The sequence below is a fragment of the Candoia aspera genome, chromosome 2 (genome assembly GCF_035149785.1).
Source record: "Candoia aspera isolate rCanAsp1 chromosome 2, rCanAsp1.hap2, whole genome shotgun sequence".
In the NCBI taxonomy this organism is placed as follows: domain Eukaryota; kingdom Metazoa; phylum Chordata; class Lepidosauria; order Squamata; family Boidae; genus Candoia; species Candoia aspera.
The window spans coordinates 73,695,561-73,715,358 of NC_086154.1; the positions used below are offsets into that span (position 1 = coordinate 73,695,561).

Consider the following 19,798-nt stretch of genomic DNA (forward strand, 5'->3'; position numbering starts at 1 on the left):
TTGTTTATGTCTAAGTTCTTTCCCAGCCGCTTCACAAGTTGTTGCTTGTGAAACAACTTCAAAAGGATACTTTACACAAACCTTTGTTAAAGCAAACCACCCTCTGAAGTTTTGTGCAGTCCTACTGAGTATTTTTCTTTGCTTTTTCCACCTCCTGTACTTGTTTTTTGTTTTCAGATCATTACTGATCTTTTGTGGTATGACCACACTGGGTACTTCTGCTGTCTTTCACTTTTCCCCCTCATTGCTATTATATTTTAATATTTCCTTTTTCAAGAATTCCCACCCAAGCTTTCCCCCCATAGCTCCTCCTGTCATGGGATGCGTGTTCTGAATTTACCAACCTCTGCTTTCTTTTGCAGTTTTCCTCACTTTAATTTTCCTTAAATCCAAGAATCCAAATATGGCCATTTCCCCCAAAGGTCAAGATTCATTCTTGTGGTCTGCCCTGAACTGAACCCATTCGTAAACTTGAAATATGAATATCTAAACTAGCTTTCCTGACCTGGTGGCCTTCAGATATGACTTCAGACCTTGTAATTCCCTAGCCAGCATGTTGAAGACACCACTGTGGAGAAAGGGTGGGAAAAGCTACCTGAAATGTTTCAACTCAACACTGTGAATAGGCTCCCAGCCGGTGCCCCTTGCTGAGAACTGGCTCACGCATTCGCCTGATTTGATTTCTGACTCCGCACTTCTGGAAACGGAAACTGTGGACTTACTCCTGGAAAACCACGGCGTTTGAGACAATTCAAAAGTTCGGTAAGCGATTTCCGTGGCAGTCATGTTCCATTAGCAAGTGTAAATCCCCGCCTGGTATTGCGAAAACCAAGTGATTAACATGTTCGTGTGAACCAGGAGTGTGTTGTCGTTTCAAACGTGGTCCCGCCGGCACCTTCAGCGTTCGGCGAGTCGCGGATTCTTTCTGTCCATCCTAAGGGGCCCTAGTGCTCCTCAGTTGACCCGATCTTTGGATATGGAGTTTGTAGTCCAGCAACGGCTTTGTCCGCCTAGTTTCCTTTCTCAAGATCGTCGCCAGCAGCCGGTCGCTATTCTGTCTCACCCCACAGACCAACTAGCCGGCGCACCCGCGATGGCTTGCACGTGTCTGCCGCTGTTGGCAGCAAGCAGGCTGCCAGGAGAAAGGCGCGCGCGCGGCTCCTTTAACACGATGGTACCACCTCCGCCCCTTCCCTTCCCTTCCCTGGCGGCGGCGGCGGCAGAGGCGGCGGCAGAGGCGGCACAGCAGCCCTCTCTCTGCTCCAGGCCCGGGGAAAGGCAAAGGACTGGGAGAGCAGCCTTTGCTGCCCGCTAAAGCCGGCGGCCCGGTGGGGCGCGGCCAGTGCATGAGGGCAGCGGGCGGAGGCGTCGAAGAAGGAGGAGGAGGAGGCGGGGGCGGCGGTGAGTCCCTCCCGCTCGCCCGCCTGGGCACTGGCAGCCCCTGCCGCCGCCTCCGCTCCTCGCCGGGGCCCGGGAGACTGAGGCCGCCGCGAAGAGCCCGGGACATGCGGCCTCTCCAGCCACAGCCAGCGCCGAGGAGACGGAGGACATGAGGCTCCGCAATGGCACCTTCCTCACGCTGCTGCTCGGCTGCCTTTGCGCGCTCTTCTCGCTTTCGTGGTACGGGGCCTTCGGCGGGCACAAAGGTAACGAAGGGGCTCGCGGGAAGGGAAGAGCGCTCCCGCCTTGCGCACTGCGCCTGGCCCGAGTGAGGGCAGAGAACCCCGGCCCATCCGGAGGGGAACCTAGGATAATATCCCAGCCTATGGGACCCCGAAACCTGCTGCCTTGGTCCCTCCTCCCGTCCGTTGAGGGAGACACCCTCAACCGGAACTTGAATGTAATCTCGGCATACAGCTAGCTGCTGAACCCCATTTCGAGTTCTTTAATTGAACCCCCAAGCCTGGAGCGCGCTACCTCCCGACCAGCCTCTCCCTTTTTACAGATTGCTGTCTTCAGGCTGTCTTTTCCCTTATCCGTTCCGTTTTCGGGTTTTCCTTCGTGGGACCCAAAACGGGGTCAGGAGATACTTAAAAAAAAAAAAAAAGATCTGAGATGAGATCCACTGTGCACTTCTCCGTGCAAGCAGGTGATCAATGACATTCGCCCTCACCGTTACTGCAAGCTTCTCCTTAATTTGCAAATTATGGCAGAAAATGTAGAGAAAGCTACATTTATCTCCCTGGAACAGGTAGTTGGCTTTCTCCTTGTTCTTCCGCACCCCTCCCCATTTCTACTGTTGGCAGTATCCATTTTTGTATTAATATTTCCCTAGGAAAGCCTCTACAACCCTTATCCATGTATACAGGATGCTTACTTAGGTGCACCTTTTAACTCTGGATTTTTATTACCCAGGTTTGGCCAAGCAAAATATGTGATTCTCCCTTTGTGTTCAGGGTGTCTGTGAACTCTGCCACTCTGGAAGTGAGCAGAACAGATCAAGGCCCTCAGTTGGGTCTTATGCTGTATCCAGTGCACTTGGTTTTGTTTCCCCCTTTCTTTGCATTAGTATGATTCTGTATTGAACTGGAATGTGCTTTTTAAAGATTTGTCCCTGTTGTCTATATGTATTTTAAATATTTTGTGAGAAATGTGTTAATCGGTTGGAATTGTGAGCCTCCTTGAAGCAATAAAAAGAAAATAAAAACTACCTATTTATATGTTTTGACAAATTGATGGCAATGGCCTAAGAAGGAAGGCAGGTATAAGAAAGCACCATGTCTGAGGCATGATAGTAAGATTTAAAGGCGACATTGCACATAGTTTTTGAAGAACTTGTAAATGTGTTAAATGGTAGTTCAGGAGTTTCATTCCAAGATTCATGCATAGGAAAACTGATGCTTCTGGTGGCTAAGCTAGGGAAGTATGAAAAAATGTGTTCTCTGATTATTTATTACATGTTTATTATTCTTAGGGCTATTCAACACATTGCATTTTTTGTATACTGAAATAAAGGAACATGAAGGACAGTGCCTTCCCCAATATTATACCCATTTTTTAAAAAAATAATAATACAGTCACTATTAATAAATTGCAAAATAAAGCCTCTTTTTAAATAATCTTAGTGTAAAAATCTTTACCCTTCCCTATACAAATAAAACAAAAATAAAATCCAGGTGAAAGGTTTGAAAGGGGGAGTTTGGATAAATAACTTTCCCACTAAATTGTGGTGTTGCTGAGCACTCTGATTCCATAGATATTTATGAATGTGGTGGTGCAAAGATTTACTTGCACTGATGATGTACTGGATAAAGATTCGTGCAAAAGTTTGTACCTGTTGTTCCTGTGGTCCCTAATAACAGAAAGCTGAGAACGTCAATGGAGAACACAAATAATGAAATTAGTGCTAACATATCATCCTAGAGCAGTGTTTCTCAACCTTTGCAATTTGAAGATATGTGGACTTCAGTTCCCAGAATTCTGGGAGTTGAAGTCCGCGTATCTCAAAAGTTGCCAAAGTCGAGAAACACTGCTCTAGAGATAGTAAAAAATGCCTTAGAATGTTGTGTGACCTTAGCTCGAATCAAGCCCCTTAATTCTTGATCTCTTCCTCCTGTGTCTCTGACCTCCATATGATGGTCCTGTATTGCACACAGTTAGAACTCATATCTACTGCCAGCACAACTCGTTTAGTCACCCATGTCACTGTGCCACCATAAACTCAGTATCGGTTCTTGATAGGGATGCCGTGCCATTGTTGTTAGCACTACAATATTGTCAAAAAAAAAATCCTACACTGTTGATACCTTAACTCCCAAGAATTTTTAAGACAAATATCAGTTGACTATCAAAATACAACTTTTAACAGTTGATTTGCATCAGAATCTTGAAATTATTTATCTGCTAGCTATGAAATTTAAATAATGGGCTTTGTAATATTGCCCTTTTATGTGGCTTACTTATTCTGGGACAGTAAGCTTTACAAGGGAGCTGCAATGTTCTCAAATACCTCACTTTTAGTTCAGGAGAATCATCTAAATACTGAATGCCAAATAACCTAGGGGATAATCTATCTAGAGAAACAAATACAAGTTTTTTATTAGAATTATGAAATTGTAATTTTTCAGTGTGGTTTTTTAGCACAGAAAGTTAAAATGGCATAGAAGGAATACATTTTCTATCAATTTTCCTATCAATGTCCTTGATGTTCTACATGAATATTAATATCCTTAACATTCTACGTGAAATATTAAGCTGATTGTGAAAATTCATTTTCTTATTGAATTTGGCATGAACGTATGCAAATATACAGACACCAAGTTGACAGCTACGTGTTATCTCTCATCTGTTATGATAAGAGAGTTGGATGATAAGAGAGTTGGAAAAGCCTGTACAGAGTCAAAGGACAAATTTGCCTTTAGGAAGCAGTGTTTTTCAAAGTAGGAGATACCTAGGATCTCTCAAGACTGGTAGATTTCTATCAACTCAAGAAAAAATAGTTTTTTTTCTTTCACTTCCTTCATGTACAGTAATTGTTGTTATGGATTTTAACAGAGAATGATATGAATCTCATTCCCAAATCAATATTGTAAAACATAAATTTATATAAAAGCAGTGCACCACACATGTGCACACGTACTAGAGCTGTACTGTACAGTACTTTGCCTTTGAAGGCAGAAAGGTATTTCAGGATACACCTATCTGAATTTCTTAAACCACCTCCCTCTTTTTCTGGGATTGCATGGCTACCTTTCATAGCTGATTCCAGGAAAAGTTGTGTTTGGCTGAAGCAGTTTCAGACAGGTGCTGTGTGTGCACCTCCTTGCGTTTAGAAGTACTTTTTTGCTTTCAGATCTGATGGGCTACACAGCTTTAATCCATGCAAAGTTGACTTGGCCTCTTAAGTTCCACCTTGCATTTTCCAGCAGTAATTTCTGTTGTTATTCCTTCAAATAAGGGTTTTAGGGATTATTTTCACGTTAAAATGTCCCAGTTTAACTTGTTTTTACCCGCTGCCCCTCTTCTCAAGTAGCATTAATATACAAAAGAGGTCTTGATGATAATCTGTTCTTCATTGCTACACTGGCAATTTTTATATTAGGTAAAGGATACTTAGGTAAAGGTAAAGGTTTCCCTTGACATTAAGTCCAGTCGTGCCCGACTCTAGGGGGCGGTGCTCATCTCCGTTTCAAAGCCGAAGAGCCGGCGTTTGTCTGTAGACACTTCTGTTGTCATGTGGCCGGCATGACTACATGGAACGCTGTTACCTGCCCGCCGAAGCGGTACCTATTAATCTACTCACATTTGCATGTTTTCGAACTGCTAGGTGAGCAGGAGCTGGGACTAGCAACGGGAGCTCACCCCGTCACGCGGATTCGAACCACTGACCTTCCGATCAGCAAGCTCGGCAGCTCAGCGGTTTAACCCCCAGAGCCACCGCGTCCCCTCTAAAGGATACTTATATAAGCTGAATTCCTCCATCACTTTAAGGTCTAGACTTCCAGTTTACCATGGTACATAATCATCCCTTAGAAACCTGTTTCGCCCTTTGACTGCAGGATATTGTACTCATCTTCAGTCATAACTTCATCCACCAGCCTAAAAGTAGTGTTTCCACTGAAAACTGACACTATCCTACCATAGCTTCAAGGTATGTAAAATCTATAATACTTGGCTTGAGGTCTGGTAACTGGGAGCAAAGTTGAAAGAAAAAGGCCAATCACTTTGCTTATAACAACTGCACCTGCAAATCAGGTCAACAGAATTTGGCAGGGATTCACTACAGACATCACAGGATAGGGACTGGCCATGGGGAGAACAGATTTTAGGGTTGTATTGTTTTGCACAGACATAGGAGGGGTGGAGAGTGGTTTAACTCAATAAAGTATTGGGCAAGTGGCTTAAGCAATATTTGGTTGTTGAACCCATCCAGTGATTTTCTCCAGCTTTGCCTTTTTATTGAGCATTATGCTATTACTGTGATCCTACAAAACAAGACCTTTTAAATGAATATTAATAGAGCTGTTCTGAGGGTTAGGTCTGAAGCCTAAGCCTAGCCTCAGTCAAACTACTTAAAAAGTAGTCCTTCCTGTCAATGGGTATCATTCTGGCAAAGCTAATGGATATTGTGCTTTGCCTACTGCTTAGCTTCTTTATTAACTTAGTGCCTCTACCTTGGCTGCTAGTTTCTACATTTTAGAAGTCATTAGGGCCATATCATCCATCTGTCTGGAGGCTATTTTACTTCCCCCTACCCATTTAAACAATGTGTCTTTGTTACTGCTGCATAATGCGTTTGGGCTTGGGGATGCCCTTCCTTGCTTCCCTTGCATTACTCATCAACTAAAAGGTTCTTTCAGCTGTGGTATAAATCCCATTAAAACCTTCTCCCTACAGAGCTTTAGATAAACAGATTTGGAGAGTGATATCAGTAGAGAAATGTCTAACAGTAACTGGCTATTGCTATCTAGGCCTTGAAAACATTTATATGTGCCCTGCTTTGTCCCTCTATTCTTTTAAACACCAGAGAAAACTGATTTGTGCCTCTGTGTGCAATGATGCAGAAGACAGTAAGAGTACACTTTATTGATTAGTCAATTAACCATATCAAAGCATAGGCATCAGCCGCATTAGGATACAATAAAATGAAATAGATACAATAAAATGAGATGAAATAGGCTACTGTGATATAAGATAGATACAATATAGTAAGATAAAATAAAGGATAAAAAGTAAGATAAAATAGAATGCAGAGATGTATAGTAACCCCAATGTGTTCTGTAAAACATGTACTCAGATTGCAAAAGACAATGACATGAAATTTTCTATTTAAAAAAGAAATGACACTTAGGTAACACTATATGAATTGAACTGAAATGAAAACAATCTTTTTGCAGTTTATTCTTGCTGTTTAATTGTTAATCGTTTCATGCAGTAAAATGACAGATTCTTGTATTACTCTCCCTTTGTTATTTAGAGTTGTAAATCTTTCAGTTTTTTTCTTTATATCTGAGGAAAATATGCATGTTACTTATTTTCAAATTGTTGTTGTTTATTCGTTTAGTCGCTTCCGACTCTTCGTGACTTCATGGACCAGCCCACGCCAGAGCTTCCTGTCGGTCGTCAGCACCCCCAGCTCCCCCAGGGACGAGTCCGTCACCTCTAGAATATCATCCATCCATCTTGCCCTTGGTCGGCCCCTCTTCCTTTTGCCTTCCACTCTCCCTAGCATCAGCATCTTCTCCAGGGTGTCCTGTCTTCTCATGATGTGGCCAAAGTATTTCAGTTTTGCCTTTAATATCATTCCCTCAAGTGAGCAGTCTGGCTTTATTTCCTGGAGGATGGACTGGTTGGATTTTCTTGCAGTCCAAGGCACTCTCAGAATTTTCCTCCAACACCACAGTTCAAAAGCATCGATCTTCCTTCGCTCAGCCTTCCTTATGGTCCAGCTCTCGCAGCCATATGTTACTACAGGGAACACCATTGCTTTAACTACGCGGACCTTTGTCGTCAGTGTGATGTCTCTGCTCTTAACTATTTTATCGAGATTTGTCATTGCTCTTCTTCCAAGGATTAAGCGTCTTCTGATTTCCTGACTGCAGTCAGCATCTGCAGTAATCTTTGCACCTAGGAATACAAAGTCTTTCACTGCTTCTACATTTTCTCCCTCTATTTGCCAGTTATCAATCAAGCTGGTTGCCATAATCTTGGTTTTTTTGAGGTTTAGCTGCAAACCAGCTTTTGCACTTTCTTCTTTCACCTTCATCATAAGGCTCCTCAGTTCCTCTTCACTTTCAGCCATCAAAGTGGTATCATCTGCATATCTGAGATTGTTAATGTTTCTTCCAGAGATTTTAACTCCAGCCTTGGATTCCTCAAGGCCAGCTTGTCGCATGATGTGTTCTGCATACAAGTTGAATAGGTAGGGTGAGAGTATACAGCCCTGCCGTACTCCTTTCCCAATCTTAAACCAGTCCGTTGTTCCGTGGTCTGTTCTTACTGTTGCTACTTGGTCGTTATACAGATTCTTCAGGAGGCATACAAGATGACTTGGTATCCCCATACCACTAAGAACTTGCCACAATTTGTTATGGTCCACACAGTCAAAGGCTTTAGAATAGTCAATAAAACAGAAATAGATGTTTTTCTGAAACTCCCTGGCTTTTTCCATTATCCAGCGGATATTGGCAATTTGGTCTCTAGTTCCTCTGCCTTTTCTAAACCCAGCTTGTACATCTGGCAATTCTCGCTCAATGAATTGCTGAAGTCTACCTTGCAGGATCTTGAGCATTACCTTACTGGCATGTGAAATGAGTGCCACTGTTCGATAGTTTGAACATTCTTTAGTGTTTCCCTTTTTTGGTATGGGGATATAAGTTGATTTTTTCCAGTCTGATGGCCATTCTTGTGTTTTCCAAATTTGCTGGCATATAGCATGCATTACCTTGACAGCATCATCTTGCAAGATTTTGAACAGTTCAGCTGGGATGCCGTCGTCTCCTGTTGCCTTGTTATTAGCAATGCTTCTTAAGGCCCACTCAACCTCACTCTTCAGGATGTCTGGCTCTAGCTCACCGACCACACTGTCAAAGCTATCCCCGATATTGTTATCCTTCCTATACAGGTCTTCTGTATATTCTTGCCACCTCTTCTTGATCTCTTCTTCTTCTGTTAGGTCCTTGCCATCTTTGTTTTTGATCATACCCATTTTTGCCTGGAATTTACCTCCAATGTTTCTAATTTTCTGGAAGAGGTCTCTTGTCCTTCCTATTCTATTGTCTTCTTCCACTTCTGCGCATTGCTTGTTTAAAAATAATTCCTTATCTCTTCTGGCTAACCTCTGGAATTTTGCATTTAATTGGGCATATCTCCCCCTATCACTGTTGCCTTTTGCTTTCCTTGGGCTACTTCTAGTGTCTCAGCAGACAGCCATTTTGCCTTCTTGGTTTTCTCTTTCTTTGGGATGTATTTTGTTGCCGCCTCCTGAACAATGCTGCCAACTTCTGTCCATAGTTCTTCCGGGACCCTATCTACTAAGTCCAGTCCCTTAAATCGATTCTTCACCTCCACTGCATATTCCTTAGGAATATTAGTGAGCTCATATCTAGCTGATCTGTGGGTCTTCCCTAATCTCTTTAGTCTGATCCTAAATTGTGCAAGAAGAAGTTCATGATCTGAACTACAGTCAGCTCCAGGCCTTGTTTTTACCGACTGTACAGATGTCCGCCACCTTTGGCTGCAAAGGATGTAATCAATCTGATTTCGGTGTTGTCCATCTGGTGAAGTCCATGTATAAAGCCGTCTCTTAGGTTGTTGGAAGAGAGTGTTTGTTATGCAGAGTGAATTGTCTTGGCAAAATTCTATCAGCCTGTGTCCTGCTTCGTTTTGTTCTCCCAGGCCATACTTACCTGTAATTCGAGGTGTCATTTGGCTGCCCACCTTAGCATTCCAGTCTCCTGTGATGAAAATAACATCTCTTTTAGGCGTGTTGTCCAGTAGGTGCTGCAGATCCTCATAGAACTGCTCTACTTCAGCTTCTTCAGCATTTGTGGTTGGGGCGTATATTTGGATCACTGTGGTGTTAGATGGCTTGCCCTGAATTCGAATTGAGATCATTCTGTCATTTTTTGGGTTGTATCCAAGCACTGCTTTAGCCACTTTACTATTAATTATGAAGGCTACTCCATTTCTTCTGTGGTCCTCTTGTCCGCAGTAGTAGATCTGGTGGTCAGTTGATGTGAAGTGGCCCATTCCAGTCCATTTCAGTTCACTGACGCCCAGAATGTCTATCTTTAATCTTGTCATCTCACCAATAACCACATCCAATTTGCCCTGGCTCATAGATCTTACATTCCAGGTTCCGATGGTGTGTTGATCCTTAGAACATCGGATTCGCCGTTCACCACCAGCACCGTCGGCCGCTAACCGTCCTTTCGGCTTTGAGCTAGCTGCGTCATCACGTCTGGGGCTAGTTGAGCTCATCCTCTGTTCCTCCCCAGTAGCATTTTGACCATCTTCCGACCTGGGGGTCTCACCTTCCGATGGTATACCGACATATCTCTGGTTGTACCGATCCATTTAGTTTTCACGGCAAGAATACTGGGGTGGGTTGCCATTACCTTCCCCAGGGATCGCATTTAGTCTGACCTCTCTGTCATGACCTTCCCGTCTTGGGTGGCCCTTCACGGTTTAGCTCATGGCATCATTGAGGTGCTCAAGCTCCAGCACCACGACAAGGTAACGATCCTTTGCTGAAGTATTTTCAAATAACAGAACTCTAATTTATATACTTAGGTAAATATTGAATTGTTTATTTAGTTATTTGTTTGTTGTAGTCATACCCCACCTTTCCTCTAGAAACTGAAGTTGTCATATAGAGTACTTTCTTCCTCTAAATGTTCTTCTAACAAACAAGGTTGGGTAATGTAAAGTAGGTACGCTGAAAGCTAGTGACTGGCCACAAGTTACCCAGGTAACTTTATGACTGAGGGGTTTTCTACATTGCAGCCTTCAGCTTCTTGATCCCTGGAAAAGAACCCAGCTAAAGAAAGTCTGTTCCTACTTTCACCCCGTCCTCCACTTTGGCCACATTAACAGCATGATGTGTCCTTTGGACTGTGTTTATGACTGCTCCTAATTGGTGGATTCTTCTGCTTATTTACTCTTCCTCAGGTAGTTAAAAAACAGAAAGAAAGCAAAGACAACTTGGGGGGGGGGGTTAGACTAGGAGAAGAAAGTGGCAGAACTCTTGCAAATTTCACATTTTTCTAAAAAAAAGACAGCTCCCTCATTTCACTGTTTTCTCAGTGAACTTGCAAAACAAAAAAGTCCAGCTTTTTACCATTCTACTGGTGAAGTTATTTTTAAAAAACTTGACTGTGGAGGGCAGGGATCAGCCACTGGAGAGATGGGGTGTTCCTGCACAGTAGCTGCTTGGAGTGAAGCAATTTGCCTGCAGTGAAATGAAGCAGACAAACTAGACAGCAGTACTTGAACTGGCACAAATTGGAAAACCTAGGTAGCAGGAAAAGGCAGGTGGAGGTTGCCTTCCCTGGGAGCAGATAAAGGATGACCTCATGCATTCTTGCTCTCAAGAAATGGTCAGTGGCAGTGGTACAACGACCACTGATGTGGTGGCAAGCTGGTCTTGTAGATGTCCTGAGTGTGGATTTGAATATGAGTTCTGCTAGTCACTGCAAATTAAATAGTTCAAAACAATTATCACAAGAATTAAGTTGCGTCTAATAAAAAAAAAGAATGTGCGAGCCTAAACATATGGTAGGGACAAACTAAAATTAACTGAGATATTGCCCTTTATTTTGCAGTATTTGGGAGGGGGAGGCAAGTATGCCATTATAAGAATCTTGACATAAGGTATGAAAGCTGAAATACATAATAAATTTTAACATTCCTTTATGAGCTTTATATTGTAAGATTTGTATATCTACTAGTTAGCATTTTTGCAACTTGGTATGAAACATTAGAGATTGCATATTATGTGTTGACAAAGTTTGGAAGACAATACTTTTATCAGCAAGTTATTTAAAAAAAATATATATTCCAGTAATTGAGGCAACATGGAAATGAGAGCTGCCAAAATAATCCATACCTCTAGCTTGTAACTAAAGCTTACAGAGGAGTCACAAGTCAATGGTATGGGTGAGGCTGTGGAGCACTTGTTGCTTGAATTATGGATTGTAGAGCTGGGAAGACAAGCAGACATAGTTAAGACGGAGGAGTGAGTACTGTAGAGGTAGTCCATCAGAAAGAATTGGTTTGATATTTATAGGCAAGATACAGAGTAACCAGCATGGAAACAAGATAGAAAATAGGTAACTTTGACATTGGTCCAGTACCAGTTTATGGTTGAAAAAGTTCTAAGCCCCTGTCAATTCTGAAGACATTACTGTTGTTAAAGGAGTTGTAATTCAGTTTTTATGTATATACTCCAACAAGCCTGGTGTGTATTCTGCTGCTTGTGCAATTAGAGAATGTCGTTTGGAGAAGTGTATTCTGCTGCTTGTGCAATTAGAGAATGGAGTTTCATGAGAAGACTTACTTGTCATTGTTTGGGCAGTTGGCAAGAAAGTATTTGGAGCAGGTAACAGAGGAAGCATGGCTGCTCTGCTTCTTCTGTTGGTCTATGAAAGAGGTCTTTGCCACTGTATAATGGTAATCTGTGATACTCCAGGTTTTCCTTTCTGGTGCAGTTATATATGAAATTCAGTCCTGGTCTATGACACAATGAAGTCCACATGGATCGTAGTGGATTAACCAGTGACAGAGAGAAAGATGTTTGCCTATTCTATTTCCATCCAAATGACATTAAAGTAAAATAAAAACTCCTTAGAATTGGCTCAGCAACTTATGATTTCATGAATATGTTTGTAGCAACAGTGTGGAAGCAGTTTCCCATTGTCTTCTTCTGGGATATTGTCTTTTTTGATTGCAAGGAACTATTTTGTGCCATGATCTAATCTGCCCAATTACCCGCATTCCCATTATATGCAAGCTGCATTTATCCAATGTGCTTAACCTGGTTACTGAACTAACCCATTCTCTGTGTTTCTGCAATATATTGAATATATTGAATAAACTAACTAAACAGACGGAGCTCAAACCAACACACTAAGCTTAAAAAAAAAGTAATGCTAACCAAACTTATCCTACTGTATGAATGCATTGCTAGATCTGACTTGATTAAGTGTCTGGCATAAGCACAGCCACTGAACAACGACCCTTACCAGGGCTGGTTTGCACAGCTTGGCAGGCAAAAATGTGATTAGCTGGTTTGTGATTCAGTGCATTGCTAAAAACGCTGCCTGTAAGTTTTATATGTGTGTTTCTCATAGTTATGGATTATGAGCTTGAGGCATGAGAAAAAGAGGATCATAAGAGGCTGGGGAAGTGTAGGAAAGGCAACAAAAGTAAACTCTACTAGTCCCAACTGAAAGAGAAGCTGAATAGTCTCCCCATTTCACTTTAATAACAATAGCAGACATTTATACAAATCCTGCTTATGTCCTGATATTTTGTTGTTTCACATCTACACTGAACACTCCCTCTACCCTCTGGTCAGAAGCACAACTATCCAAAGAGTCTGAGGAATCTGGAATTGCTTAAAATTATTTACATAATGGGCTTCCTAATCGAGGCAAAGCTATTCAGGTGTGGCATCAGTAGGACAGGTCAAACAATCTCCATCATGTGTTTCTATCACTCTTCAGTGTCCTAGGACAGCCTTCTTGAATGCATTGTCAGATGTGATTGACGACAACTCCCATCATCCTAGCATAATCAGGTTGGAAGAGGCTGCCCTACTGTGTCAAATTGTAGTTGGCAATTAGAAAAAAACTTAGTTTTTTTCAAATTTACCCATCATGAAGCACCTAGAGGGGAAAAAGTGTGATGAAGTATTTCAAAGGAAACTAACAAGATTCCAGTTTTGGTTAGCAGCACAGAGTTATAATTATGCTGATTTACAGAATCAGGAGAAGAATTGTGACTCACTGACACTTTTTGTGCATTCAAGTGTCAAAAGGAAGCAGCATGGTGGTGCCTACAGTTGAAACTTGTTCATTAGGAAATGGACTGAAGCAATTTAATAGGCTGTCAGGCATCCCTGACTTTAGCTAGCCAGCTGACTGTAGTGACAGGTCTGAATGATGATCTAGAAATGGAAAAATACTGTAGTGACCAGGTAACAATTAACCCCTTGAAGCAAACAATTCTATGGCAGCAACCTTTTCCCACAAAACAGTAACTCCCTGCCATTGCTTCTGAGAAATATCCAGCAAATCATTTATCCGAATTAATACCAGTTCAAACAGTGTGTTCTCTCTGCTTACGAGTGTATTACTGCTACTAACTGGTAAACATTTATTATGAATGTCAGTCAGCTACATTCGTTTTTACATAGACAATTTCTTACACTGGATAAAATGTACCCACTGATCCAATGTTGTAAAGCAAAAATGGATAGAATTATACGTCACTTAATATACAATAAGAAACAGGTCCTTTTTGGAATCATGGAACATTTGGATTTTGGGAAGATAATGGATGTATTGCCAAATGGCTACTATGGTAGAATATGAAATGACTGGGAATGGATAGGGTACCCTTTCACAAAGGCTGTGGATTCTTACAGGGCAAAAGGCAACTGCCCAAAAATCTGAATGTCAAAGAGAACTGGACGAAAAGTCCCAAAGCACAATCATACTCCTTTGAATGAATTGCTTCTATCCGACCCATTTAGGATCAGCTCCTCTAACTCTGTTGTTCTGGTTCAACACTTGTAGCACTCAAGATCCACTTCCCCATGTCATACATTTCTTTGTCTTTCTTTTGGTCATGATCATTCCTTTCCATTCTTGCTTTCATCTACACGTGCAAGATCTGCTTTCTTCCTTCAGTTTCTTCCTTCCTACATGCTTTCCTAATCTCTCCCAGTGGCCCATGTGGACTTCACTAATTCTGCCCTAATTCTTGCACTTTCATTACCAAGTTTCATTCTTTCTTCTTTCTTTTCTATCAGGTCAAGCCCATAAAATACTCCCTCCTTACCAAGCAATGGCAATTGAATCTGTGAGAAACACTTTAAAGTGGAGCATTGGCCTGCAGCTGTCCACTGTCTTTACTTCCTAAGAACATCTGATCTGGTATCGTCCAGAGGCATTTTGTGGAATTATGAAGACCGATGATGATTAGAGGTTTGATGTTCTGGTCCCCTGAAAATCGGTATCTGCGAAGTACTTTGAAGATTCAGGGAAAGGAGGCTGTTAGTACATTGGTGCCTATGGCATGTTACCTAATTCCAGAATAGGCTGTGGAAATAGACATTCTGTGCTTTCTTAATTTGGTCATTTCTAAAGAAATAACATGAAATTCCTAGCAAAATGAGTGACCGATTATGGCATTTTCTCCTCATTTCTCACCTCATATATCTTAAATATGGAATAGGTTAATAACTGAGATCTACTTTATTTTCACAATTCAGTTCGGTACTTTTATCCAAGGGCCTTTTCTGCTGCTCGTGGTGTTTGTGTTTGTAGAGTCATAGATTGAGTGACAGAGGTGCCATCTCCTCTTCAGCAGTAAAGTTAGTTTATTGCATTGCATTGCTTGTATAATTGCACTTAACTTTTTCAATCAATGTCATCTTTGTAATGAGGCTTTCTGTGGCCCATCATCACTGTAGGGAATACATGCTGAATAAATTAAATTTCTTACTATTCTAATACTGCATTAATAGTCTTCCTCCCCACCCCCCACCCCCACCCCCCAAAATTCTTTGTCTCTTCTATCTTCTGGCTGGTTAAACCAGTATAATAGCCATATCAGGACTTCGATAAGAACACAAACAATGTTAATCCTTTTAAAACTCTAGATTTAATATGAATGTGTCATTTTACTAACTTATAAAATTCTGATTGAGCTTCCTTATCTGCAGTGGCAAAAATTATATGAGGGGAAGGTGGTCAGAGAAATTGGAAGAAACTAGCAAAAGTGATATTTTTATTACTCCCTTTTCTCTAGCAGAAACTAATATTAATCAGGAGTTTTGGAGTGATAAGCTAATATTGAAATCTATATATTCATAATTTTTAAGTTGTGGTGTAGATTCCCTAAATGCCTTCTTACAAGTGATAATAGTCTGGGTGAGAGATAATTACCTGATCACAGATTCGTAAGTTGAAAGGGGCCATCATAATCAACCCCTTGTTGAGTTCAGGAATTCACATTACAGCATCCCAGACAGCTGTTTAGCTCTGCTTAAATACATCCAGTGAAAGGGAGCCCACCACCTTTCTGGGTAATTAGTTTCCATAGCTGAACTGTTCCTTCTGTTGGGAAGTATTTTCTGACATTAAGTGAGAATCTGCCTCCTTGTAATTTAAATCCAGTAGTCCACATCTTGCACACAAAAGCAAGAGAGAATATTTTCTGTTCCATGTGACATCTTCTCAGGTACTTGAAGACTGCTAGTATATCCCCCTTTAGTCATTTTTTCCTTAAGGCTAAACATACTCAGTGTCTTCAGTCTCTCTTTCTAAGACTTAGTTCCTAGTTCTCCAATCAGTGTTACTGCTATTTTTGTACCTGTTCCAATTTCTCTAAAAATTTATTTTAATGTGGTGCCCAGATCTGGACACAGTACTTAAAGTGGAATCTGACCAAAGCAGTATAAAATGGAATGATTACTTCCAGCAATTTTGAAATTATATTGCATTTGCCTTTTCTGAAGCTACTGGCTTATACTGAGTTGGCAGTCATCTATACTTCCAAGAACTTTTTCACAATTACTCCTACTAAGATGGGTATCTCCATTTTATACCTGTGCATTTGATTTTTCTTTCCTGAGTAAAGAAGAGGTCTATGTTAAACTTCGTTCTGTTACTTTCAGCCAATTCCTCTAATTAATCAAGCTCATTTTAAAATTTATTTTTATCTTCAAAAAAGTATCCACATTTGATTAGGATGAAGTGGATATCTCCTCCACTTCATCCAAATGATTAATAAATATATTGAGAAGACAACCCAGCTGAACCATATGACATCTGACTTAACTATCTCTAATTTGATCAGGAATCATTCAGTGCAGTTTCTAAGGCAGTTCTGTATCCAGTTAATTGTCATGCCATCCAGCCCACACTTACTTAGCTGGCTAATCAGTGTGTCATGGGTACTTAGTCAAATATTTTGCTTGTTATTTTATGTCTATAACATTCCCTATTAAGGAAGATACCTGATCAAAAATGAGATAAGGTTAGTTGGAAAACATTTGCTTTTGACAAATTATCACATTGTTTTCAAAGTGTTTATAGATTTATATGTTTTTAATCATCTTCTTAAGAATATTCCCAGATATGGGTGGCAGACTGACTGACTGAAGCTTGTTGGATCATCATATTCTTCCAGATATCTAGCGCTTCACTGATTTCCAGAATTTCTCAAAATTCATACAGACTAGGCCAGATCATTAGCTAATTCCTTCTGGACTTTAGGATGAAATTCATATGGATCCAAGGTCTTATTGAAAGCAAAGAGGCATTCCCTGGCCAAGCTTCTATCATTTTCAAGCTTCAGTCCTGCCTCTTCATCCTGTTCCTCATAATTTTCTGGTGGAACAGATACTGTTTTTGTTGGAGAAAGCTGAACGAAAATAACAGATAAGTAACTCTCCCTTTTCTTTGTTCCTGTTAACATTTTCTGCATTTGTTAAGCAGCAGTGTACTAATTCTTTTCTTTTCCTTTTATTTTGAACATACCTATTAATCTTGAAAGGTTTTCTAGGAAAGATAGAAGTGCTCATTGCACAGCTTGGACCTGAGTAACATAAAGTACACATGCAGGAGATTACCCAACTCATTAAGTTTAGTTGGGGAGAGCTACCAGCTGCTGCTAGATTTTTTAAATAATATTTTTATTAAAAGTTTTAATGACAGTAATAAAAGATAATGCAAACTAAAAAGAAGGCAATAGAATAAAAAGTGCAAGAAAGCAAAAAGAGAGAGAGAGAGAGAGAAAATTAAGAAAGTGACTTTTCACCCTCATCATGATAAGTATAAACAGTTTTACCTCCTCTTAGTTAACACTTAACAGATATAAAACCCGTGATCCCATAACTCAACTCTTAACTGTAAGCAAATCTAATAAACATCATTCCATTTCTCAATTAACTGTAGGCAAATCCAGTACACCCAGCTGCTGCTAGTTGATCTGCTGGCAAGCTAGAATTGGACTTTTTTTTATTTTGGCACCAGCGCTTTGGAAAATGTTCCTAGGGCTAAAGGCCTTAAAATATATATACATGGTTAGATCTTTAGGTACTGTTATAATGGGACTTTAGTTGCTTCAATTGTTCTGTCTCTTTTAGCTGTTTTTATTGTTTGATTTGTTGGGGGGGTTGCATGTTAATAATAATAGAGAAACAAGTGATAACTATTATAAAAATGCAACAGAGAAGTAAATAATAAATGTGTGTGGGTGCCTTCGAGTCAGTGTTGACTACTGGTGACTGCCTAGACTAGTCCCTGCAGTTTTCTTGGCAACGTTTTCGGAAGTGGTTTGCCACTGCCTTCTTCCCAGGGCTGAGAGAGAGGGACTGGCTGAAAGTCACCCAGCTGGCTTTGTGCCTAAGGTGGGACTAGAACTCACAGTCTCCCAGTTTCTAGCCTGGTGCCTTAACCAGTACACCTAATTGGCTCTCTAAATAATAAACAAATCATATTAAATCATAAAATCTCAATTAATCCAAGTGATTTTGCCAAATTTAAGCGATGTAAGATTGAATCCTGGATAGAAAAATCAGTTTTTCTGAAGGCATAATTTTCTTATGTTGTTTATGCATTTAGTCGCTTCCGACTCTTCGTAACTTCATGGACCAGCCCACGCTAGAGCTTCCTGTCAGTCGTCAACACCCCCAGCTCCCCCAGGGACAAGTCCGTCACCTCTAGAATATCATCCATCCACCTTGCCCTTGGTCGGCCCCTCTTCCTTTTGCCCTCCACTCTCCCTAGCATCAGCATCTTCTCCAGGGTGTCCTGTCTTCTCATTATGTGGCCAAAGTATTTCAGTTTTGCCTTTAATATCATTCCCTCAAGTGAGCAGTCTGGCTTGATTTCCTGGAGGATGGACTGGTTTGATCTTCTTGCAGTCCAAGGCACTCTCAGAATTTTCCTCCAACACCACAGTTCCAAAGCATCTATCTTCCTTCTCTCAGCCTTCTTTATGGTCCAGCTCTCGCAGCCATATGTTACTACGGGGAACACCATTGCTTTAACTATGTGGACCTTTGTTGTCAGTGTGATGTCTCTGCTCTTAACTATTTTATCGAGATTTGTCATTGCTCTTCTCCCAAGGATTAAGCGTCTTCTGATTTCCTGACTGCAGTCAGCATCTGCAGTAATCTTCGCACCTAGAAATACAAAGTCTTTCACTGCTTCTACATTTTCTCCCTCTATTTGCCAGTTATCAATCAAGTTGGTTGCCATAATCTTGGTTTTTTTGGTTTAGCTGCAAGCCAGCTTTTGCACTTTCTTCTTTCACCTTCATCATAAGGCTCCTCAGTTCCTCTTCGCTTTCAGCCATCAAAGTGGTATCATCTGCATATCTGAGATAGTTAATGTTTCTTCCAGCAATTTTAACTCCAGCCTTAGATTCCTCAAGCCCAGCATGTTGCATGATGTGTTCTGCGTACAAGTTGAATAGGTAGGGTGAGAGTATACAGCCCTGCCGTACTCCTTTCCCAATCTTAAACCAGTCCGTTGTTCCGTGGTCTGTTCTTACTGTTGCTACTTGGTCGTTATACAGATTCTTCAGGAGGCATACAAGATGACTTGGTATCCCCATACCACTAAGAACGTGCCACAATTTGTTATGGTCCACACAGTCAAAGGCTTTAGAATAGTCAATAAAACAGAAATAGATGTTTTTCTGAAACTCCCTGGCTTTTTCCATTATCCATCGGATATTGTCAATTTGGTCCCTAGTTCCTCTGCCTTTTCTAAACCCACCTTGTACGTCTGGCAATTCTCGCTCCATGAATTGCTGAAGTCTACCTTGCAGGATCTTGAACATTACCTTACTGGTATGTGAAATGAGTGCCACTGTTCGATAGTTTGAACATTCTTTAGTGTTTCCCTTTTTTGGTATGGGGATATAAGTTGATTTTTTCCAATCTGATGGCCATTCTTGTGTTTTCCAAATTTGCTGGCATATAGCATGCATTACCTTGACAGCATCATCTTGCAAGATTTTGAACAGTTCAGCTGGGATGCCATCGTCTCCTGCTGCCTTGTTGTTAGCAATGCTCCTGCTGCCTTGTTGTTAGCAAGGCCCATTCAACCTCACTCTT

The 19,798-nt window shown here is 41.1% G+C and overlaps 1 protein-coding gene across 2 annotated transcripts in view; it reads left to right on the forward strand.

The window, feature by feature from the left end:
* Positions 1-677: 677 nt before the first annotated feature.
* Positions 678-19,798, forward strand: part of MGAT4B (alpha-1,3-mannosyl-glycoprotein 4-beta-N-acetylglucosaminyltransferase B) — a 127,208-nt gene continuing 108,087 nt past the window's right edge. The window contains exon 1 of one of the 2 annotated variants that reach the window (XM_063292237.1): positions 678-762. Coding sequence is in view for 1 of the 2 variants with exons in the window: in XM_063292236.1 (XP_063148306.1) it covers positions 1,550-1,646 (97 nt within the window). In the remaining variant the exon portion in view is untranslated. Of the gene's footprint in view, positions 763-1,239; positions 1,647-19,798 lie in introns of those variants that run through there. The other variant, XM_063292236.1, reaches the window with a different exon arrangement.